Source organism: Loxodonta africana, chromosome 7 (genome assembly GCF_030014295.1).
Source record: "Loxodonta africana isolate mLoxAfr1 chromosome 7, mLoxAfr1.hap2, whole genome shotgun sequence".
Taxonomy (NCBI): domain Eukaryota; kingdom Metazoa; phylum Chordata; class Mammalia; order Proboscidea; family Elephantidae; genus Loxodonta; species Loxodonta africana.
In genome coordinates this window covers 96,648,789-96,674,464 of record NC_087348.1, presented here as the reverse complement: position 1 = coordinate 96,674,464, position 25,676 = coordinate 96,648,789, and the positions used below count along the sequence as shown (strand labels likewise).

The window sequence follows — 25,676 nt, the reverse complement described above, 5'->3', positions numbered from 1 at the left end:
GATGAGAGAGGAGGCCTGGAGAGACAGGTGTGGACCAAAACCTGAAGGACATTGCAGGCCCTGAGTGGGCTTTATCCCGAAGGCAACAGTTTGTAATAAGGAAGTGATCCCCTCCCCCCATCAGATGTGCCTTATAACCCTTTGCCATGAAAGATTGGGTTACCTGAAAAGCAGAATGTGATTCATCTGCCACTAAAAATAGCCATAGCTCTGATGGCGCTTCACGGTTGGCTGTATTTGATGGTTTCCAGAATGCTGTCTTCTAATTCAAGGACGAGCACAGCCTTTGAATTTCATCTGCCTGAGTTTGAATCCTGGTTCTCTCTGAGTATCTGTCTCTCTATAAAATACAGGTCTCTACTTCACAGGATTCTCATGAGGAACAAATGAAATACTTTATAAACTGTGAACTTCAGAAATACTTCTTTCACAGTGATTGCCTCCTTACACGGTATTTCACTATAGCTCTCTGATGCCCTTTGTAAACTATTTGCCCCATTTTATAGGTGACAAAACTGCAGCTCAAAGAGGTTGAGTGATTCATGCATTGTCCAAAAAAAAAAAAAAACCATACAGGGGAGGTCAGCATAACTGGACTAAACCAAAAGCAAAGAAGTTTCCTGAATAAAATGAATGCTTCGAAGGTCAGTGAAGCAGGGGCAGGGGGTTGGGGACCATGGTTTCAGGGGACATCTAAGTCAATTGGCATAATAAAATCTGTTAAGAAAACATTCTGCATCCCACTTTGAAGTGTGGCGTCTGGGGTCTTAAATGCTAGCAAGCAGCCATCTAAGATGCATCAGTGAGTCTAAACCCACTTGGATCAAAGGAGAATGAAGAACACCAAGGACACAAGGTAATTACGAGCCCAAGAGACAGAAAAGGCTACATGAATTAGAGACTACATCATCCTGAGACCAGAAGAAGTAGATGGTGCCCGGCCACAACCAATGACTGCCCTGACAGGGAACACAACAGAGAACCCCTGAGGGAGCAGGAGAGCAGTGGGATGTAGACCCCAAATTCTCATAAAAAGACCAGACTTAATGGTCTGACTGAGACTGGAAGGACCCCAGTGGTCATGGCCCCCAAACCTTCTATTGCCCCAGGACAGGAACCATTCCTAAAGCCAACTCTTCAGACATGGATCAGACTGGACAATGGGTTGGGGTTGGAGAGGGATGCTGATGAGGAGTGAGCTACTTGCATCAGGTGGACACTTGACACTATGTTGGCATCTACTGTCTGGAGGGGAGATGGGAGGGTAGAGGGGGTTAGAAGCTGACAAAATGGCCATGAAAACAGGGAGAGTGGAAGGAGGGAGTGGGCTGTCTCATTAGGGGGAGAGTAACTGGGAGTATGTAGTAAGGTGTATATAAGTTTATATATAAGAGACTGACTTGATTTGTAACCTTTCACTTAATGTACAATAAAAGTTATTAAAAAAAAAAAAAAAACATTGCTGATAAGTCAATTCTGACTCATAGCTGACCCTATAGGACAGAGTAGAACTGTCCTATAGGGTTTCCAAGGAGTGGAGGTGGATTCGAACTACAGACCTTTTTGTTGTCAGCCAAACTCTTAACCACTGTGCAAGAAGTTGAAAGGAATAAAGCCTATATCTGTTTCTTCATCTGTAAAATGGGGACCAAAACAGTACCTGCTTTGTAGGGGGTTGTGAGGATTAGCTGAATTAATACATGTAGAGAGGGCTCAGAACAGTGCCTGGCACCTAGTTAGTGCTCTGTGAATGTGAGCAGTGGCTTCTAATTCTCCCAGACACCAGCGTGGCTCACTCCCTTTGCTCAAGAGCCATCCCCCTGAGGCCCATCACTGGCTACTCTGTCTAAACTTCCACATACGTAGGCCTTAGACTCCTTCCTGGCTTTATGCTCTCTCCTCAGATTTACCACCATCTCAGTAAACTATATATTGTACTTATTTTTCTGGTTTCATATACTAATGCTGTTATGTATAACCCAACCCCATTGCTGTACAGTCCTCCCGGATTCATACCCACTCTATAATGAGTAGTTCTCAAATTTTAGCCTGGATCAGAATCACCTGGAGGGCTTCTGGAAACAGGTTGCTGAGCCCAATCCCAGGCTTCATGATTCACGAAGTCTGGGGCAGGGGCCCAGGGGGTTTAATTTCCAAGAAATTCCCAGGTGATGTTCTGGGACTACACTTTGAAAGTCACCACCCTAAACGTATGAAAGAAACAGTGTGAAGTTGGCGGTATCCACAGCTGGCTTCGTTGTTTGTTTTTTAATCTGATATGTTGTCTCTCTCGTACTAAAATAGAAGCTCAATGAGGACAGGAATTTTTGTACATTTTGTTCATTGATGTATCCTCAGCACTTAGAATAAGTAGGTGCTCAATAAATCAGTTAAATAAATATTCACTGAATGAATGAATATGTATAATTTATCAGCACCTGATGAACATGGAATTCCTTTTCCTGAGGTCCTGGTTCAAACCTCTCCGGGCAGCTTTTCTAAGCAGGGACGGTGCCCGAGCTTGCCGCCCACCCTGACCACGCGTGTTTGTGCCCTAGATCACCCGGGTGGCCTGCAGAACCACTCGCGGCTCCGGACGCCACCGCCGCCGCTCTCCCACGCCCACACCCCGAACCAGCACCACGCGGCCTCCATTAACTCCCTGAACCGGGGCAACTTCACTCCGAGGAGCAACCCCAGCCCGGCGCCTACGGACCACTCGCTCTCCGGAGAGCCTCCAGCAGGCGGCGCCCAGGAGCCGGCCCACGCCCAGGACAACTGGCTACTCAACAGTAACATCCCTCTGGAGACCAGGTACGGGCGGCGCAGTATAGGGTGGAGCTGCGCCGGGAAAGGTGGCGGCTGGGTGGGTCTGAGACCCGAGATCTTTGGTGGGGAAGTTTGGTGTTCCCACAACCTACCCTGGCCAGAGAAGCAGGGATCAGCTCTACTGCTTAAGGACGTGGTGCTCTGATTGCCAGAGAAAAAGGTGGGATGAAGGAGGGATGAAAGGGAGAAAGAGCATGGACTTTGGAATCAAACAGACCTGAGGTCCAGTCGCAGCCTGCCACTTACTAAAGGTATAAAGTTGGAGGAGTTGCTAAACCCATCCCAGCCTCACTTTCCTCCCCAACAAAATGGGGATGATGCTGGAGAGGACTGTTGTAAAAGTACCTGAGAGCTGCTGTGTGTGAATATGCCTGGCACAGATATGTGGCAGAGATCAGTGTTTGATTCTTGGGCTCACCTCTGCCTTTCCGGGTCCTGTGACGATTTTGCTACCCTGTGCAGCCTGGCCTGGCCTGGGGTTGGTGCTCAGTCATTGTGAGTCTCCTCTCCCTCCTCTTCTTTCGTCCAATCCCTTTTATACCCAAAGCCCTAATAACACTTAACATTTGTCTATCAGCCTTTTGGTTTGCAAGGGCTTTCATATGTGTGCCATGACCCCCATTTGGGAGTTTTGGGAGCTAAGAAGCAGCGAGGTCGATCACTAGCTCACTCAGGTAGCTGATGCGTAGTTAAGATTTGGATGCAGGTTGCCTGGCTCACATCCAGTGTTGACTCTTTCACACTACAGCCACCTTCTCCAGATCTCTCCTGGCCTGGTCCTTCCACCCTCTCCCTTCTTGCAGCTTCATTCTGTCAGGGACTTCAGTCAGTCTGAGTTCTGTAGAATCCTTCCTATCTCTGCTTAACCACCATTTTTCCAAAAGAGACATGATTTTTTTCTTCTTATAAAAACCGTACAGGCTTACTGGAGAAAATGCACAAAGTTATCCATAATCCTGCTACGCTGAGGTGAGTGCTGTTGACTTTTGGGACCATAGCTTTTCTCTGTTTTCTCTAAACTGCAGATGAAATGTCCCAGGTTGGCACAATTAGAACCTCTTAATCATCTACCTATGTAAAGGTTCCTCATGAGCACAATTAAGTGTTCTGGAACCTTTACGTAGATCAAGAGGCAGTTGTTCAGACAGAACAACGGGATACTGATTGGTTTAAAGGCAGGAAAGGTGTGCGTCAGGGTTGTATTCTTTCACCATACCTATTAAATCTGTATGCTGAACAAATGATACGAGAAGCTGGACTATATGAAGAAGAACGGGGCATCAGGATTGGAGGAAGACTCATTAACAGCCTGTGTTATGCAGACGACACAACCTTGCTTGCTGAAAGTGAAGAGGACTTGAAGTACTTACTAATGAAGATCAAAGACCACAGCCTTCAGTATGGATTACACCTCAACATAAAGAAAACAAAAATTCTCAAAACTGGAGCAATGAGCAACATCATGATAAACGGAGAAAAGATTGAAGTTGTCAAGGACTTCATTTTACTTGGATCCACAACCATGGATCATCAACAGCCAAGGAAGCAGCAGTCAAGAAATCAAAAGACACATTGCATTGGGCAAATCTGCTGCAAAGGACCTCTTCAAAGTGATGAAGAGCAAAGATGTCACTCTGAAGACTAAGGTGTGCCTGACCCAAGCCATGGTATTTTCAATCACATCATATGCATGTGAAAGCCGGACAATGAATAAGGAAGACCGCAGAAGAGCTGACGCCTTTGAATTGTGGTGTTGGCGAAGAATATTGAATATACCATGGACTGCCAAAAGAACAAAACAAATCTGTCTTAGAAGAAGTGCGGCCAGAATGCTCCTTAAAGGAAAGGATGGTGAGACTGCGTCTTACATACTTTGGACATGTTGTCAGGAGGGATCAGTCCCTGGAGAAGGACACCATGCTTGGCAGAGTACAGGGTCAGCAGAAAAGAGGAAGACCCTCAATGAGGTGGATTGACACGGTGGCTGCAACAATGAGCTCAAGCATAACGATTGTAAGGATGGTGCAGGACCAGGCGGTGTTTTGTTCTGTTGTGCATAGGGTTGCTATGAGTCGGAACCGACTTGACGGCACCTAACAACAGCAACAATCGTCTACCTTATTTATTAAAATAGTGTGAAACGCTGGTTTTGTTTTCTCAAACTCCTGTCCTTTACCTGTGAAGGAGACAAAAGTCATGCCACCTGTAAGGAAGCGAAATTAATCTATACATGGAGAGTGTGTCCATCACCTTTGCCTGCAGCATAACTATGATAGTCCCACATTGAGTTCGTGGAGTACAATGAGAGCAGAATAAAATCTTTTTGCCCCCTTTCATTCCTGTGGAATAGTTTTTCCAAAAGCAAGCCTCTCAGAAATGCAGCCTACCCCACTCCTGACCTCATAATTAATATTGTTTCTATTAACATCCTTTAAAGTTATGTGTGATTTTTCTCTGCATGCCTCCTTTGCACCCATCAGTAACAGAGTCACCCCCACCCAGGGTAGCTTAATCAGATCTCCATTATTTTCACTGTATGTATTGAATGACTGCACATGGCTGAAAGAAAACAGCAAATAATGAATTGTTCTGATTTTTGCATAGAGCATAGTACCTATTCCCTCTGCTCGGGTGTTAATTTTTTTCACTTAGGGCCACCCGTGGGCAGGGACATAGGAGAACTTCTTACTTTGAGTCCCCAAGTTTTTTTAAGGGTAAAGGAAGGTAGAGCAGGGATTTTTTCCTAACGGTTAGTTCAAGGTGCAAAGGTGGCCCCAGCTCACCTCCCCTACCCATTGCCCAGTGCTCACCTGTCTTCCCCACCCTCTGTCCTCCTACATCCATTGATCAAACCACATGGAACATCTGTTTTTTTTCCTTGTAGTTTATTACTCAAGTAATAAATGTTCATTGTAGAACAGTTAAAAAATTGAAATAAGCAGGAAGAAAATCACATACCCACCACCAAAGGGTAATCATTGTTAACATGTTGGTATATAGTCACACCATTTTATATATATATATGTGTATGTATATATATATATGTATATATAGAACTGCCCCATATACACCATATTTTTACACAAATAATGTTCACCTTCTCTGTTTGTCAACCGTGCCCTCCCACAGCAAGGTATTTTCATAAGCGTGCTATGCTAATTTTTATTACATGTATACTGTTGTATACTTATATAACAGTTATATGTAAATTATATATATATAATATATAAATTCAGTATGTGTATGTGAGTGTATGTATGTGTTTTTATCAGCAGTCCCTCAAATCCCAAGCCCATTTGTGCCTCTGTGCATACTCTTGCACAGTTTTCTGCTGGAGTTGCCCTCCTGCTCACTTCCTGGCCTAGTAAAGGGCCACTTTTTCTTGGAGACCCAGCTAAAGTGTTTGAGAAAGTCTTCCTCTATGACCCCAGAGTCCTGTGCAACTAAAGATGGCTTAAAACTTGGAATGGCACCTAATACATGGATAACACAAGTAGAATTCTGGATCTTAATACTGACCTTAACTGGTTGATAGCAAAAAACCGACAAGGTACAGTTTAACAGTGATCAGTGACACATCTGGCAGGTAGAATCATAAGTGATTTCGACCAGCTTGACAAGGTACAAAGAGTATGGGCTTTAGAGTCAGATGGATCTAGATCTCTACCTTGGCTTGAACACTTACTAGTTAGTCAAGTTACTTAACATCTCTGAGCCTTGGTTTCCCCATCCACAATTTGGGGTAAGATTTCATATCTCTCAACGAGGTTCAGAGAAAGTAAATGAGATATCATGGGATGAGCACACAGCACAGTTCCTGGCTCTTAGAATACGTGCTAAAAAAGGTTATTCCCTATACCTGCATGTACATCTGTTTCTCATATCAGCCCTTTGAAGACAAAAGTCATTCAAAAATTATCTATTGAATCATTTCTGACCAGAGGAGCTGAGGGAAAAAATAGTAGGTTCTACCTCTTCTCTTCTTTGGGGAAGTTGTAAGTTTGGCTCTGATGTTCTGTGGGCAAAAGTGATGGTTTATTCACTGTAGCAAGTTATTCAGAGCACAGATTTTAGGGTAAGACACACACTATGCTCAAACCTTCAGCCCAGTATTCACACTAGTTCTGGACCGAGACCTTAAATTTCTTCATCTCTAAAACGGAGAAAACAATAGTACCTTTCTGTTCTGACTATCTATTGTCATATAAAAAAACTACTTCAAAGCTTAGTGGCTTAATAAAAAATAGCCATTTGATTATAATTCACAATTTTATTAGTTAGGATTCAGGAGAGGCTCAGCTGGGGCTGCTCTTCTGCTCCAGGTGGTGTCCACTGGGGTCAGTTGGCAATATTTTGCTGGCGGGAAGGCTAGCCAAGATGGCTTCACTTATGCCAGATATCTTGGTAGGAATAGCTGGGAAGCTTGCTGTAATATCAGGGTCTTGCCACATGGTCTTCCCAGCAGGGTACCTCCCCCTTCTCAAAAAAAAAAAAACCCATTGCTGTCGATTCTGACTCATAGTGACCCTATAAGACAGAGTAGAACTGCCCCATAGGGTTTCTAAGGAGCTGCTGGTGGATTTGAATGCTGGCCTTTTGGTCAGCAGCCAAACACCTGATCATAGTGCCACCAGGGCTCCCCCAGCAGGGTAGTTGTACTTTATACTTGGGGGCTCAGGGTTCTAAGACACTAGTCAGAAGCTGTTGATCTTCCTAAGATTTGCCCTAGAACTGGCATAGTGTCGCTTTCATCATATTCTATTAATCAAAGTAGTAGTAGACCAGCCAGCTTTAAGAGGAAGGGATATAGGCCCCACATCTCATTGGGAGCAGTGTCAAAGAATTTGCAGCCCTCTTTAATCCACCACACTGCCTCATAAGACTGTTGTAACAACATTTTCAAAAGATAATATTTGAAAATGTCTTAGCACACAGTAAGTACTTGTTATTCAATAAATTACTTATCATGTAGTACTTGTTATTCAATAAATATTTGTTGAATGCCTACTATATGCTTAGCAGTTAAGACATTTAGGAAAACTGCTTTTACGTTGCAGTTGGGTAAGTGCTATGATAGAGGTAAGCACAGAGAATGTGCTGTGTTTCAATTGTCTCTGGATGCCCGGTTCTCAGTGCAAGAACTGCCACATGGAGCTTAATAAATATTAACACACAGGGAAAATGAATGAATGACAAAACAAATGAATCAATACATACACTTAACTGGAAACTTGCTTAGGGAAAAGAAAAGGCTTCCCGGTGGACCTGGTGCTGTGTGGACTGAGAATCAAAGGGAAAGCAGGAGCCCTCAGGCAGAGGAGGAGGGAAAGGGAGGGCCTGGCAGAGGCACAGCCTGAGCAAAGGCCTAGAGACCCAAGAGAGCAGGGCCTATTCGAGGTAGTCGTTATAAACGGCTTTGCAAACCCCACCAGAATGGGGAGCCTCCTATGCCAGAGAAACAGTAGCAAGTCCCTTCCCTCGTTGTCAAACTGAGCCTATGTCGAGAGTCTAAAATAAATAGCTGAGCAAATACTATAACAGCTGGTAGAATGACCAAGAGGGATTTAGATTTTGCTGGCGGGGAAAGAAATACTAGTGGAAGGGGAAAGTAAAGAAAGGGCTCTGGGAGTAAATCCACTCCTTTCTCTGTACCTGCCATACCTCTAGCACTCCCCCAGGTTAACTGAGTCCTCAGGAAGGTGGCTGGGCCCACCTGTGCTCCCTAGAGCTGGGGCAGGATGTTGCTATGTCCCTCAGGTACATCTGAGGCCCATTCTGGAAAGAGCCAAGTGTTCAGGATCCTCTAAACCCTTGCCCTGTTCTTTTGTACTCTGCAGCATCAGAATCTTAATTGATTTCACAGGGACTATCTGATTAATAACCCGTCAGGCTCCTGTTGGATAAAGGCAAAGCCAGAGCGGAGGCTGCCAGGTCTTGGCCCTAGCTCCTCTGATCTTAGGCCTGGTTTGGGAGCCTGTGGCCCATTTTATGGTTACAGTCATTTTGGAGAGAAGCTCACCTACCCTCAGGGATGGGGGACCATCCTGGTGTTTACTAGCCCAGGCCTGGTGTGGTGCCCAGAATGACACATGTTGCCTTCTGGTTGTCCAGGCCAACCCCTGATAATTGGAGGAGGTTGGATGAATAGTCTTCCATGTCATTCAGTGATTCAGTCACGGATATGAATAAGACACAGCCACGACCATATGAGAAGCTCTTGGTCTAGTGAGGGAGACAGACCAGTAAATGAATGGAAGATAGGGCAGCATGAATCATGCTCTCTGATAGAGGGGACACTCCAAGCTGAGAGGAGGGAATGGCTCCATGTGCTTGGGAACATCAAGTTGCAATCATAACAAATACTCATATTGCCCTTACTGCGTGCCAGGTACTGTTCTAAGCACTTCACATGTAGTAACTCTCTCATCCTCATAGTTATCTCATAAGGTACTGTGTTAGAGGTCCCCAAGACTACACCCAAGTTTGATAATTCACTAGAAGGACTCACAAGACTCAGCATATGCTCATACTTATTATATCGAAAGGATACAAAGCAAAATCACCAAACAGATAAGGTGCATGGGGCAAAGTCCAAGGGAAACTAGACATAAGCTTCCAGAGTCCTCTCCCAGTGGAGTCACACAGGATGTGCTTAATTCCTCTAGCAACCAGTTGTGACAACACATGTGAATTGTTGCCAACCAGAGGAGCTCAATAGAGACTCAGTGCCCAGGGTTTTTACTGGAGGGGGATCCCATAGACTACCCCCTACTTGGCACATACCCTAATTCCAGACTCCCAGAAGGAAAGCAGGTGTTCAGCGTAAACCATATTGTTTTTACAGATAGTTTAGGTACAATGAACCAGTTTTATCAGGTAATGGTGGGAACTCTCCCGAAATCTAAGTTCCCAGACACCAGCCAGTGGTCAACCTTGTAAGCGTTCCTTTCAGAGAATAGCAGTCAAGTCAGCTATGTTAACTCTTCTGCACAAATAGGTTAGTCTTATTATCATTCCCATTTTAGAGGTAAAAAAATCTAAAGCACAAAAAAGTTAAGTGACTTGCCTAAAGTCTCACAGCCAATAAGTGGCAGGGCCAGGATCCGTACTGAGACCAGCTAGCTTCAGAGCCCATGCACCTAACCACTATCTGATGCTGCCTTCCTAATAGTTAAAGATAGCTTCAGAGAACATGCTTTAGTTGGAGTTTTGCTAGGAGAAAAAGAATCCTAAGCAGAGAGTTGTATAAAGGCACAGAGCCAGGAGAGTTTGGCATTTTGAAGAGATGGCAAATAGTTGGGTGAAGTCGGAGCATAGGGCCCTCAGGGGGATGAGAGTAAATGGGGATCATCTGTGAGGGGCCTTGAGTGACATGAAAAGGAGCTTACACCTTTTTCTGGTAGGCATAGGGTCCCGGAGTGGTAGAAGTAGAGATGGTTGGCCGTCAATATCTTTTCAAGTAGGACAATAACATGATGGAATTGGCCTTTTAAAAGAATCACTGTGATCTGGTTCATTTGTTTCTTTGTTCACTCATTTGTTGAAATTCCAGCTCCATAGCCCTTTGTGTGGTCTTGGCCAAGTCACTGATCCTCTGCATACCTTGTGGTCTCAGCATCAGAATGTGGAGTGTGATTCCTGACTGTCCTGCCTCAATGGGCTGTTGTGAGAATCACATACAACAATGGCTGCCCCAGGGCTTTGTGGGTGGAAACAAGGTATAGATAGAACCAGAAGATGGGCTGTTGAACAGGGCCATCCCAAAGAACTACAGGCCTCTGCAGCTTCCTGGCCATTTCTTCCCAAATACCATTTGTTCTGCCCTTGTGAGGTGATCTTAGCCTGACCTGGACCAAGCTACATGTTAGGTACTAGGATCAGGGAGATGGACTTGGAAGCTTTTGCTTCAGGCAGCTTAGAGACTAGCCCAGGGCCTCCCTAGGTCTAAGGAGAAGCCATTCCTTTCCCACCCTTGAAGAACAGCAGGGTTTGGCTCTGGCTCCTTCTCCAGGTACTCAGTAACCTCCTGGAGAGGCAGCTTGGGGCTGTGAAGCTAGAGTGATGCTGGATTTGAGTCCCATCCCTGCCTTTTCCTTGCTGTATGACTGCGGACAGTGATTTAACCTATCTGAGTCTCAGTGTCTATATCTATCAAATGACACAATAACATCCATTTTTACCTGTGCCTTAGGTCCCTGCAGCAGTGAGCAGGAGAGCATGCAGGGCCATGACCCCAAGGTGGGCTCAGTATTTTAGGGCCCCCATCTGGAAATCCTTATAACTTCTGTTTCTCAGTAGAACAGGAGTCCCAGAGTGTTAGGGGAGGGTGGGCCGGAAGCTTAGTGAGGAGCCTTGAACTGAGAGTCAAAACACCTAGGTTTTGGTTTAAGCTCCACCTGAGACTTGCCATCTGTATTAGGGCAGGATGCAGGCGACTCTGGGCATCAGTTTCCTCAGCTATCGAATAGGCCAAATTATTTGACCCAGAACTAAGTTCTGAAATTATAGAATAAGGCTAATTCAAGGTAGTAGTAGCGTTGTGAATAGCAAACATTTTCAGAAAGTATTCTTGTCCCCCAAAGTTCCTTAGTGGGCTAAGTGATTAATATCTGAGTTAGCATGAGTGCAGAAGCTCTTACAGGTAACCTGGCACCCCATAACTCCACAAATCCTTTATTCAGCTGCATTGTTCTTACCTCGTCCTAAAAGATCTGTACTTGTAGGAGACAATAGTCTGCTTGCTCTCTCTCTTTTTCTCTCCCTCTCTTTAAATAACTTTTTCTTTTTAAATTATAAAAGTAAAACTCGTTCTTTATCCAGGCACTAGGAGATTCCAACTGTTAACATTTTGTTCTTTATTCTTTGTCTTTTTTTTTTCTATGAATACATGTATTTATTTGTTTCTGATGGGTCTTAATCATTAAGGACACAATTGTAGCTTGGTGACACAGGTCAAAGTTCAAGATGTTCTAGAGAAGTGGGCCTTATACCCACCCTTTAGCCCTCCAGGAAAGAGGCATACGCCCTTCCCTAGCCCTCTGCTCAGGGGCTGCTCAGGCCAGGCCGTGCAGGCCCTCCTGAAATGCAAGGTATGGAAGAAGTAATCCTAAAACAGCACCCGCTTCTACCCTGGATTATGCACCAACTGCACACCTGCTATATGCCAAGCATACTTCCTTTACATACCCTTTCATTCAGCAGAATTCAGTACATGTTCATTGAGTGCCTTCTACTATGGACAAAGCGTTCTTCTAGGCTCAGGGCACAGCAATAGCGAACAAGACAGGATGCCTACCTTCATGGAACTTGAGCTAGGAAGAAATACAATATATAAGTAAACCAACAAATAAATATACATGCACGTGTGTGTGTGTGTATATATATGTATATATGTATATATGTATATATATATATATATATATATATATATATATATATATATATATATATATATATATATATATATACACACATATATAGTGTCAAGTCCTGTGAGGAAAAATAAAGTAGAGCAAGGGGCCAGAAAGTGACTGGGAGGTGGGTTGGGAGCTATTATAGTTAGAGCAAGAAAGTAATACTTGAGAAGGGAGAGAGGTTGATTGATTCAGGCAAATGAAAACAAAGGCTTGGCCTGTTTAAGAAACAGCAAAAAAAAAAAAAAAAAAAACAGCAAGAGGCCGGTATATCTGGAGCACAGAAAATGAGGCTGGAGAGGAACCAAGGGCCAGGTCTTGTAGGATCTGGTAAGGGCTATAGCTTTATTCTAAAAGGTTTGGAAAGCCCTTGCAAGGTTGAGAACAAGAAGTGACATGATCGAAATTGCACTTCAGGATCTAAAAGGCGAGTGGTTATCACTGTTTACGGATGCTCAGAGAGATGAACTCATCTATCTAAGAGCCAGTGAATGGTGGAGCTGGGCTTGAACTCAGGTCTGTCTGGTCCCAGGAACTGTGTGTCTCCTACTCTGCCACAAGACCCCTGATCACCAGGGCCACCTGCCCGGAGGCAGAAACTTCCATACACCTGCAGTTCCTCCCAAACACTGTAGGAAACCTGTGGAGCATGAACACCACTGGAACAGCTTACTCTCCAGGTTACAGCGCCCAGAAGGCTCTTCAGCACTCACCCTAAGGGGAGGCTCTCACCAACAGTGCACTGGTCAGTGGCCTTGGCTACAAAACAGTGTTGCCTTGTGCTCTCACTGTCCCTCAAGATGTTAACAAAATGGTGCTTGAAGATAGTACTTACAAGTCCTCCTCATTTTGGTCTGTGAGGCTGGCTGGGGGCAACAGTGGAGTGAGAAAAGGTTTTCAAGTAAAGAGGGTCTGAGCCCCAGGTCCCAGTTCTAGCAGTGTCGCTTGCTTACTGTATGACCTTAGAAAATTCACTTCACCTCTATGACCCTTGCTTTGCCAGCCTACAAAATGGAGATGATAGTACTGACTTCGTAGGGTTGTTGTGAGGAATAAAATGTAAATTATATAATAGTTGCAAAGCTCCTAACCAAACCAAAACCAAACCCATTGCCCGTTGAGTCGTTTTCGACTCATAGTGACCCCATAGGACACAGTAGATCTGCCCCACAGAGTTTCCAAGGAGTACCTGGTGGATCCGAACTGCTGACCTTTTGGTTAGCAGCCATAGCACTTAACCACTAAGCCACCACGGTTTCCACAAAGCTCCTAAAACAGTGAATAATATCTAGTAGGTTCTTCATAGAGAGCAGCTATTATATTTTGCATTAGCACTTCTATAATATTTGAGTAGCTCTTAAAAGTTCTTCTAACATCATTTTTACATCTCAGCTTCCTTATCTGTAAAATGGGGATAACACTGCCTTCGTCACATAGCCTATTTTGAAGACCCATGTAGAAACCTTGTGAGGTTAGTATTGTTATTCCCATTTTTACAGATCGAGATTCAGAGAGGTTAAGGTTTTTACTTAAAGTCACACAGCAACAAAGTGGCATAAAGGGAACTAGAATTCAAGTATTCTGATTCTCAAAACCTGGCCAGCCAGAAGGAAGGTTCCAGGCAGGGAGGGGCCCAGTTGTTGGCTTTCTGCAGTCAGTCCTTCCCTCAGGTGCTTACAGCAGACTGAAGCCACCACTGGCTTGTTAGAAATCATTCACTGCAGGATTTTAAAGTGAATTGGCATCAGTCTTGAAAGTATCAGAAAACAGGATCCAGTGTGTGCAAGCATGAATGATGTCACTTAGCAGGCATGGTTGAGACCCAAAAAGACAAGTGTGTCTATCTTCACTCTGGGTTAGAAATAGGAGAATTCACAAAGTGCTGCACTGCCCTCAGTGCACTTGGGGAAGAGAAGAGCCCTCTCCTCTGACTTCTGCGGGGCACCATCTTTGCTAATCATCTATCATCCAGGCACCTGCGCTGCTAAAGGACCACAGTACTCAAAATACGGTCCATGAGCCAGCACCATCAGCATCAACCTGGGAACTTGAGAGAATTGCGTACTCTCAGGCTGCATCCCAACCTACTGACTCAGAATCTGTGGGGGTGGCCTAGCAATTCACAGTTCTCCAGATGACTCTGATGTCATTGCTTTAGAAAACAACGCTTGATTTTTTTTTGGGGGGGGCAGGGGGGAGGTGGTTATAAAATGAGCATCCCTATTTACTGTTTCAGCAAATGTAGGCAGCATCAAGTAGGAGGGAAATCACAGACTTTGGAAACAGATAAAACTCAAACTCCTGCTTTGAACCTTGCTAGCTGGTGACTTTGGACAAGTCCTGTTACCTCTCCACATCTCAGCTTCCTCATCTGTAAAATGGGGATCACACTGCCTTCCTCACCTAACCTATTTTGAAGATTTGAGATAATGGATATAACATGCCTAGCTCAGTGCCTGACACATAATCAGTCCTCATCAGTGATAGCTGTGATTTGATGCACACAACTGTCGGACATTTAGGTTTCTACAGAGAATGCTCCCACCAATGCTCTGTGCCAGGTGTACCCCTTGCACATGTGGCTTGCACACAGACACATCGCCTGGGAACTGTGTCCCGCTGGTCTCACACACAGCTGCACCAAACGGTCACTTTTTGTGTTTCTCTACTGCCCCCCTTCATCGATGCATGACTCATTGCTTCATTCATGTCTCCATGTGTGTGTAGAAACCTAGGCAAGCAGCCATTCCTAGGGACATTGCAGGACAACCTCATTGAAATGGACATTCTCAGCGCCTCCCGCCATGATGGTGCTTACAGTGACGGGTAGGTGACATGCCCATGCTCCTCCTCTCTGTGTGTACTCTCCCCTCAACTCCTGCACTTGCATGCAAACCCTGAGACCTTTCCCTGGGATCTCCTGGGGGAGATGATGCCATATTCCACACCCATCCCCAAGTCCATGTTCACCTTGCAAGAGTTTATCCTTGGAATACTCTGTCCCCCAGCATATTAACAGCAGTCTTGTTAATATGCAGCTCCTGGCATCACATTGGCTGCCTTTGCCATTCTGAAAACCATCTCATGTAGCAGTTTTTATGTATCACAGGCCATCTAAGTATGCATTCTGAGGCCTGAGGCTTCTTGTATCCTAGTAGGGGGAGGATTACCCTGAAACTGGGTGGTGAGACTTCCCAGGCTGTGTGTGCAAATCCTTCCATAACCCACCACCCAGTGCCGTCGAGTTGATTCCGACTCATAGTGAATCCTTCCATAGCCATGGTTAAAGCCAAGCTGTGGAAGATTCTCTGACAATTTGGCCACAACCATGTGCACTGACTGTGCCACACTGCCCTCAAAACCAGCTAGGCTGTAGGACGCAATGCTAATCTGCCATCCCAAGCAACTTTCATCGGGGGTCAAAGGCAGCAGCCTGGCTTCTGAGCACAGTGCTTTGAAGGCTTTTGCTGCCACGGGCTCTGTAGCAGCTACCGGGGGACTCTTGGCCATGGCGGAGCTTCATGGTAGCGTCTTGACTCCAACTCCCACAATACCCCCTTTAAAAAGGAGGGTATTCTATTCCTCAGTCAAAGTACACTGGCAAAGCAGATATTGGCGGGAGAAGGAAATTTTAGGTTCTCTTGTCTCCAGGAGGCAGAACAGAATTTGAGATACTTTCCAAGTGACTGCAATAGTCTTAGAGAACAGGTAGCTCATTCCCCAAGAATCAGCATCCCAGCCCCAACCCCTCCCAGGGAAAAGGATCTCAATGCCCAGTCTCCTGTAGAATTGGTAACACCTTCTGCGTCAGCTTGGGTGGTTTTCCCCACTGGTAGGGCTGCCCCATTTGTGTTCCGTGATAACACGTCTTCATGTGCTCTGTTTTTGTGGTCTGGTACTTGGCTCTCCTTTTCTCCATCCCCTCTTGTCTTTTCTATGGTAATACTTTCTCTCTAGGCTCCTCTGCATGCTTCTACTGCTGCTGCCTCTGTCCTCCAGGTTTATCTGGTGTTCCTGGTGATAAGCAGACCCTGACGCTCTCTTCCTTCTCTCCACCCACAGGCACTTCCTCTTCAAGCCAGGGGGCACCTCTCCACTCTTCTGCACCACATCACCAGGGTACCCACTGACATCCAGCACAGTGTACTCCCCTCCACCCCGACCACTGCCCCGCAGCACCTTTGCCCGCCCAGCCTTTAACCTCAAGAAGCCCTCCAAGTACTGTAACTGGAAGTGTGCGGCCCTGAGCGCCATCGTCATCTCAGCCACACTGGTCATCCTACTGGCTTACTTTGTGGGTAAGCACCTCCCTCACCCCAGCTTCCTTTGGCTTTCCCTTGCCCCAGAGGGCAGTGACCAAGCTACCTGTGGGCACCGAAGGCACCTTGCCAGCATGGCAGACAAAGCACATAGGGTGAGCCAAATAGCCCTGGAATGCTGGACTGGCCTTCACCCCCAAACCCGTCAAGGGTCAGCCTTTCGGGTCCCTCCTTTCCTCGCCTCTGCATGTTAACGGAGATGTTCTTATAACCAGAAAGGAACCTTGGCATCTGTTCTTCTGTGTGTTGGATTGTTGGACACCTAGCACTGAAACAGAAGCACTCACTAGGACTGGGCTTTGAGGTGGAGATGTGTGACATGAGTGTCATAGATTGGTATCACTACAAATGAAATGACGAGTTGGAGAGGCTGGCCAGCAGGCAGGCCTCTCCCACTGGTGCCATGTAGCTGCAGTGAGAAGAGGAAGGAGACGGGATGCCCTAGAATTTGAGGGAAACTGTCAAAAATGGGATTGTGCTGACCTCAAACCCGGAAAACGTGTCTGGAGGTGAGAGTCTATCAGGTGAGGGTGTTGTGGGAACCAAGATCCAGAGTTAACCTATGGTCAGGAAACCAGGGAAAATCCCTGCTGAGGAGCCAGGGGGTCCCAGTGAGCAATCAGAGCTGGGCTGAGGGAAGCACAGAGATACCAAGAAGCACTGACTAGGCGCTTCTTACCTGACCTCAGCACTTTACATGGATGAGAAACTCCGCCTGATCCACTGCCTTGCTAAAACACAGGTTGGCTCCCACCACACATTCTTTTAATGTATTTTGTAACACAGTCTGGTTACTTCTGACCTCTTTTTGGTCTTCTCTCAGGGAAGATATTAATCTGAAGCAATCTGTGTGCATTGTGTAGGTCTGCTGCCTTTATGTAAAACAGCCTGTTGGTAAAGGCATTCAAAGAGAGGTTGGCTTAGCCCTCAGTGTCATTTCCACCATTCAGATTCTGTGTGGGATTCTCAGATTTAAGGTAGGTCAGGGCCAGCTTGAGAAGGCCTTGAACCCATGCTAAGGAATTCTGAGATAATTCTATAAGCGAAGGTTTTTTTTTCTTTTTTTCCTTCAGTATAAGCTCAATAAATAGAAATAGGACTAACTGGTAGAGGGTCTTAAGAGGAAACAGTACCTCCCAAGAGAACTTTGTAGCAATCAAAGTTATTGTGGAAGAAAAGAGCTGTCTTGACAGGTAGTAAGTGCTCAATTACTGCACATGATTAATAAAATGTGGAGAAGGAATTTGAGCAGGGGTGAGTGTGGGTGATGTAACTGTAAGGTCACTTTTCTCTCAAGATTCCTGAATTTCATGAAAACAAGTAATCAGAAAGATGACAATGCTGTAAATAGGGAGTTCTCAATATTTCGAACTATAATAAACCTCCTCTGATATGTTCGGTCTCTCTTCCCCTCACGCAGATTAGAGGATTTCATGGCTCTAAGGCCGGGATGGCATACGTGTTTCATCTTTTCTCCTATTTGATTAGTGCTAGCTGCCTAGAATGCTGTGCTGAGCAGGATCCTGAAGCTGTATTCAGACTTCATGGAAAAGAGCCTCTGTGATTGATTAGTGATGTCTTTAGTGGTCACAAGAGTGGAGAATATTGATGCCATGCCAGGTATTTGCCATTCCTGCTATGGGTCATTGGGTGAAGGACATCCCACACTGAGCAAGGTCAAGGTCCACCCAGGCTCTGTGAAAGAAGTATCATTGAATTGGGATACAGGTGAGGGTCGTGAGGTTTCAGGCACCACCACCTGGCGTGAAAGTTTCTTTCTGGCACCAACAATACTGTGCTCCCACCAACCATTGGCACAGGTCTTTTGACATTATTGTATTTCCTAAGTAAGTAGACTTTTGGACAGGTAGTGTCTCTGTTAAGATACTTTGAGAAAGTATCTTTGTCAAGAGTCAAGTAGCTTGCTATGCATAGACATCAACTTGTTTTGCATTAAAGTTGTAAGTTTTATACTGTGTAGCCTAGTTCAGGAAGAAAGAATAAACCCTTACATGACTTACAAAGTCCTCTCTTGCTTACCATCCCATGAGCTTCCTTCTCCCCTATCTAATAAGAATACATGATCAGTCTTCAACTGTCTACAGACAGAGGCTGTTGTCGGAGATAACGAGGCGCCCGTCATAGGATAGGTGCAGAGAGAGCCATGATGACCACTTCGCAGGAATAAGACTCAAGCACTGACTGGACGACTTTCAGTCTTTCTTCCAACATTGATAGTCTGTGAATCTATGATTCTGTAAATTTTATTTTTCACCCAATAAACCATATGGAGTATTTGCTTTGATCCAGACACTATGCTAACTGCTAGGATTAAAGAATGAAAATACGGCCCTACCCCTTGAGGCATTCATAGCTTAGAAGAAGATACAGCTATGTAAGCAGGCAGGTATCAGACAGTAATTGAGGCAGCTCAGGGGCTGTGAGAATACCCAGCTCCTCCCAGAAGGACTGGGGAAGACTTCCTAGGAAAGGTGGTATTTTAGCTGAATCATGAAGTAGAAGTTAGTTGGAGCAGACATGAAGGAAGGGTATTCTAAGCTGAGGGAATTTTCAAAGACTTGAAAGAGGATAGTGTGGTAGCAAAGACATTTCCTTCAGATGGAGTATTTGTGGGATGTGGGGGAGGGGCCACAATTGGAGCTAATACAGCTAATAGTGTAGCTAATAATGCTCAGATTATGAAGGTCAATTAGAGGCCAAGTTAAGAACCTTATTGGATGGGTAATGGGAAGCCATTGAAGGGTTTTAGGCAGTGGGAGGACATAATCAGATTTTCATTTTAGAAAGATCAGGGGAGAGGAAGGACTAGAAGGCAGACCTGTTAGGAAAGTATTGCAATAAGCTAATCAGGAAAAGCTGAAGGCCTGAACTAAGATGGTGACGATGTAGGAAGGGGAAGAGGTGGATTGGAGGTCAGTTTAGGAAAATTTGTGTCTCTAATTAGGAATGGTCAGTTCATTGATAACATGTCTTTGGCAAAAATACACCCTTCTGATGAAATTCTGTCTGGGTAAAAACATTAAGACTTGAATCTAGATTTCATATTCAAGGATTGGGTCAAATTGGCAAGCCTGATGTGTTTTCTTTATTACCTGGAGATTCAGCAAGGTGTTGGGGAAGTGGTTAGACCCAACATCTAACAGAACTGGATTCCATTCCCAGCTCTGCCAGGTAGCAGATGTAAGCCTTTGAGCAGTCACTCTCTGGACTTCCAATTTCCTCACCTAGAAACAGGTACAGCCCATTACCTGGGAAGGATGTTTGTGAGGTCAGAGTAAGCTATTGCAGCTGGAATGAGTGGCATCCTTGTTGCTTGGTCTTCCCCAGCTGCTGGGGGCAAAGGATGCTCGTCTTATTGTATGGCCCTAATTATAGGCTGTGATGACTAACTTGTACAGGAGCTATCAATTATTAAAAATCAAATTAATCATCTCAGCCAAGCACAAATATCCTTAACAAAGACTGTTTTTCCAGCAGACCAACTGATGTAATCAACAGGCAAAAAGCACAGATATTTAATTAGAATTTTGGTGAAAAATTGTGTTTAATTTCAAGTATAATCAATTATTAATTACTGTAATGAGTGAGTCTGACTGGGTTTACTAATTAACTCATTTAAAAATTATGAATAACCTTTTCATTTGTAATTATTTTCTACATCCTATCAAGTTCCTGATAAGAATTGTATCGCCTCATAAGCAGAGGGGGAGGCAAAAACAGAGGGCTGAAAAGAATTTTTCTTTTTGCCAGTATCTGCTCAGGGCTGCCATGTCTGAATGGTAACCGTGACAGATCTATTTGAAGTTAAGTTTCTTAGTTGGAACGTTTCTTGAGAAATGAGCAGCCAGTGACCTCTCATTTGCAGAGACATGTGCAGCTTCTTTCATAGGAAGATAGAGAAATTGGAGTCAATGGTTGCCACCCACAAAGGCTGCAGGTCCTTGGGCCTTGCCTCCAGGCCATCTCCTCCTCCCCTGGCAGGGTTACTTGGCTCTTCTGGCCTGGATGAGAATCCTAGGGAGGACAGTCACGCAGGCTGTAGGATCTCTTCAGAGGCAAAAACATGTTTTTTATCTCCAAAGGATACCTGCTCAGACAGGCAGCCATTGAGGATGAGTTCGCATTGCTCTATTTACCTCTTCTCCTTATTAAGAAAATTTGAGGGTCCTTATTAGCCTCCATTTGAATATCTTGACTTTTCTGTAGGAAAGAAAGATCCACCGAACAAGATGAAGAGAGAATGATATGAGGGGAAGGCTAGTTACAGTTCAAACCATGAAGACTGTACAGCCATGGCAACAATATTTTATAGCATTTCATTGTTTTTAAGACATTTTCACCAAAAAAAAAAAAAGGCAGTGTAGCATATAGAGTAATAGAAATAACAGGGGCCACTGTTTATCATTAATAATGACGGTTTAGCTTTGATTGTGTACATCCACGTGCCCCTCTCTGTTCTGAGCACTTTCTCATTGAATCCCCCTAATGTCCCTGTGAGTTATTGTCACCAGTTTACAGATGCAGATACTGAGATCCATTGAACAGAACTTACCCCGCTGTTTCATCTTAAATGGCAGAAATGTGATTCACCCAACCCCAGGCCCTCTAGCTCTTGAGCCTATGCTTTTTTTTTTTCCTCTTGGGCTCACAGTCTTAACCCTTTCACTATAAGCCCCTCATTTAAGTATCTGGACTTTTGATTTTTTGCCACGTGCCCAACTTTGGGCCAAGCCCATTGTGTGCATCATCTCTCTGAACCCTCATGACAGTTCTGTGGGGTATCACTTTCTGTATTTTTCAGATGAGGAAACTAAAGCTCAGATAAGCTAAGCAACTTGCCAGAGTCACACAGCCTGTAAATTATTATGTAGCTGAGATTTACACTAAGACTTGAGATCCCAAAGGCCACTATGCTGTAGGTCCTGAGCTTGAACAGAGGATGTAGAATCAGAAGACCCCAATTCAGGCAGTAGACCCCTTGCTGACTGTGTGAACTTGGGCAAGTGGCTTAACTTCTCTGAGTCTCAGTTCTCACTTTCCCTACAGTGCTTATAATGGACATGGTTGGAATGATTAGCCCCATTTTACAGAATAGGAAACTAAGAATAACATCATGATTGAAAAAATGGGTTCTGAAATTACGCTGCCTGCTTTGAAATCTCAGTCCTATTGCCTTCAATCTTTGTGACCTTAGGCAAGGTTACTCAACCTCTTGGAGCCTCAGTTTCCCCATCTGGAAAATAGGGATAATAATAATGGCTACATCGCAGGGTTGTTGTGAGGTTCAAAGAAAAGATAATTTGCATAAAACACCTAACTCACAGTCTGGCACAGGCTAAGCACTCAAAGTGAGATACCGTTACTATTAATAGTATTATTAGTATGACTATATGTTTACACAAATAACGCATGCCTCCTATGCTTGTTTGCCAGCTGCACCCTCTCCCCATGATGTGTTTTTATAAGTGCCACTATGCCAATCTTTTTTCACATTTTTTTTGTGGAAAAAAAAAAAACTTAGTGTAGTGTACTTATGAAAATACTTCATGGGGGGAGGGCACAGCTGGCAAACAAACATAGAAAACGTGTATTATTTGCATAAAAAACATGGTATTAGCATCACATAAAAGGAAGTATTAGTAGCTTTCAAGAAGAACTAGGCCTGTCTCACAGCAGCACCTACGGGCTTCCCCAGCTGTGTTAGTCACAAGGGCAGCTGACAGGACAGCCAGGGGGATCTGTCAGAAAACATTTGTTAGGGATGTCTTCCTCTTCCATGGAAGCAGCCGCAAGAAGAATCAGCACCAGAAAAGTACCTCACATTATTTCTTTAACTAGGACAAAAGTCAATTTTTGCTTTGCTGATAGTCTCCTCCGCTCAGATAAAACTGACAGCCTCCCTCATGTCCTGAATCTCTACGTAAAAAGCAGACACTGTGCCACAAAAGAGCTATGGATTCGTATCTTGAGGATTCTTTAAGCACCTGTCTTGCCGGTGAGGTCTTTGGAATAGGAGATGAAAAAGGCTTGTTAATAATACAAAAACCAGGAATGGTTTTATCTTTAAACAGAGACCAGGATAAGATGGTATTTTTTCCATCATCAGTTCCAGGCCTACCCCGCAGGGCAGGAGTGTCATTCACAGTGACTTCTGTAAGGCACCATGGTGTTTTGATTGGAAAAAAAGACAGGATTCAGGGTCTGGTCCACTTGGTAGAAATCTAGGCTCTGTCACTCTCCAGCTGTGTAAACTGTGATTCTTGGTTTCCTCACCTGCAAAGTAGGAAGAATAACAGTACTTCCTTTATGAAGTTATGAGGATTAAATGAGATGATGTTGAAAAAGCACAGATGATGTTGAAAAAACAGATTGTGATAAAGGGGGACAGTGGTTTAAGACCAAAAGGTCGGCAGTTCGAATCTACCAGCTGCTCTTTAGAAACCCTATGGGGCAATTCTCTCCTATAGGGTCGCTATGAGTCTGAATCGACTCCTTGGCAGCGGATTTTAGTTGGATGATAAAAGGAGTCCTTTACTGGTGACCCTGGACCTTTGTTATCTCAACCCTGATGATCCTGTAAGGTCCTTCCCTGTCTATAGTCCACTGCCTGTAGAAAATTGTACCAGGACGCAAGGAGTGGAGTCACAAATGTGTGCTGCAGCAGCCTCTGGGGAACTAGAGCAGAAACATTCCAACATATTCTACTAGCAATGAAGGATTTTTTTTTTTTTTAATTAGGCCACTTTTTCACCTCCATCTGAAGCTGATTATGAATTGCAAAAAAAAAAAAAAGAAACACCCACCATCAGTACCCTTGCTTGAAGTGGTAGTTTAATTTACAAGTGAGAATGTTTCTAAGCTTAATTGCTGTTCATCAAAAGGCAACTATTAGAGAGCTTTGCTTGTTGAAATATTATTACAGTCCTTGGTCTAGAAGGGCTAGGGTCATCCGGTTCCTGAGGTTATCTGGACAGCGTTGATGGGAGGTGGACTCAGTAGTGTGACTTGCATAGAATTGTGCTGGCTCTCTCAAGATGTCTGACATTTCACCCCACCACCCAAACTTGACCTCAGAATCGTAGCAATCCAGTTAGAAGAGGTATTAAACTCTCCTTCCAAAACCCTGGTGGCATAGTGGTTAAGAGCTACCGCTGCTAACCAAAAGGTGGGCGGTTCAAATCCACCAAGCACTCCATGGAAACCATATGAGGCAGTTCTACTCTGTCCTATAGGGTCGCTATGAGTCAGAATCGACTCAACGGCAACAGGTTTTAGTCCCTTTAGGGGCGCTATTGCTTAAGCCTTCCTCCCCAGCTAATCTCCTAATGTCTTATTCTCTGCTGCATACTCAATCTCTAGCCCAAAGCCTGGCACAAGGTAGCTGTGCTCACTTACATTTGGCTGAATCATAGACCTTTCAAGATGATTAACTCTGCCAAGAATATTCTAGGCAGAACAATTACCGTATGGGCAAAAGCAAAGTGGCAGAAATGTGCATTTTATGTCCTAAGATTCAGGTACAAAGTGAAATGAACTCTGAGCAGGAAAAGGATTAGAAATAGAGGCCAGGGTGATTGTATCCTCCTTCCCCTCAATTGTCCCCATCTCGTTCAGCTCATGCACTACCAGGATCTCAGATGCCATTTGCTTCATAAGCACAAACCTGTTGCACTTGGGGCCTGGCTGTTATTAGTGAGCAGTAAGATTCATTTCCTCTCCTTTCTCTTTGACTTCACATCAGGCCTTTTGGACACAAGCCATAGATTTAGAAGCTTTATAGCCCAAAGAATGGGAAATGGAGATGATTGAACTCAATCTTTTAGGAAAAGGAAAAAATGGTAAAGATACAGGATCCTGTATTAAAGCTTTTCTCTCTAAGATTGCTTCCTTCATGCTGCTCTGTGGGGATTGCTAATAGCAAGATATATATAGATTGTCCTCTTCATAACAGACTCCAGACAAATATGTTCCAGCCCCCAAAAAAGGAAGCTTCGAGAGAGTAGCATGGCTCTCTGCAGTTGTGGGGAGGAGGACCAGATTTGCTCTGTGGGGCTGCCAGGACAGAAGCAGGCCCGAGGGGTGAAATAATGGGAAGGCTAATTTGGGCTCTGTGGGAGAGGGCTTTTCTAACAAGAAAGCTGTCCTGTATGGAGTGAGCTGTCTCAGGGGAAGCCTGTGTCTGGAAGGAGAGGAGACCAATGGATCTTGTTTGTATCATCAGTCTGCGCTTAGTAGCTGTGCCACCGGGGAGAGGACTAAAACTCCTTAAGCTGCAATTGCCTCATCTGTAAAATAGGAATAAAAGGAAACAAACAAAAGACTAGCCAAAAGTATTAAAAGTCACTCAACATGTTTCAGCTCAGTATGAAAGGAAGTTTTCCAGCTTGTAGAGCTTCCCCATGGTAGAACAATTTGGTAGTGATGTTCCTGGAAGTATTCAGGCAATGGTTTTTTGTTTTTGTTATTTTAATTTGAGGAGAATGTAATAAAAGGACTAATAACAGTGAGGGCAGGGTATTAAGGAATAGTAATACTGTCTAAGAAAACCAGGGTACTGATAACCATCCGTAAGCATGACAGGGCAAGGGGAAAGGGTGGCTAGCGGAACCTGGAGAAAGTTGCCATAGAGAAGGCTGCTTGACAGGAGCTGTGGTCTTTGGCAAAGCAACGGTAGTGAGGGAGCCAGGGAACAAATACCTCAACTTCACTGTCTTGCCACCCTCCCATCTCCTCCCATTGGTGGTGGAACCCAACCGGAAGCCAGAGCCCAAGGAAACCCATTGATCCAGGCCATATGCATCAGCCTCCCAGGGCACACAACAGCGTGGAGAAGGATAGGGAGTGGATCTGGAGGGGCAAATGGATGATATCAGCGTCCCCACTGTTCATAATTCCTTTCCCTAGCAAGGTTCAGGGCTCACACAGTGCTCCTAGGATTGAGACCCAAACTACATCTCAGTCAGTCATATTTCCCTCACCAGCCAGGCCCTGACCACTTTTTCTTTTCTTAAATAAGATTTATTGAGGTATAATTTATGTACATGAAATTGTGTTTTAGGTGTACCATTCTATGAATTCTGACAAATGCATAGTC

General features: G+C 44.6%; 1 protein-coding gene across 1 annotated transcript in view; it reads left to right on the top strand.

Annotated features, from left to right (window-relative positions):
• The first annotated feature begins 2,269 nt into the window (after nucleotides 1-2,269).
• TENM4 (teneurin transmembrane protein 4) overlaps nucleotides 2,270-25,676 on the top strand; it is a 259,651-nt gene continuing 236,244 nt past the window's right edge. The window contains exons 1-3 of the mRNA XM_064288757.1: nucleotides 2,270-2,814; nucleotides 14,970-15,068; nucleotides 16,305-16,540. Coding sequence (XP_064144827.1) covers nucleotides 2,414-2,814; nucleotides 14,970-15,068; nucleotides 16,305-16,540 — 736 coding nt within the window. The 5' untranslated portion in view covers nucleotides 2,270-2,413. The remainder of the gene's footprint in view (nucleotides 2,815-14,969; nucleotides 15,069-16,304; nucleotides 16,541-25,676) is intronic.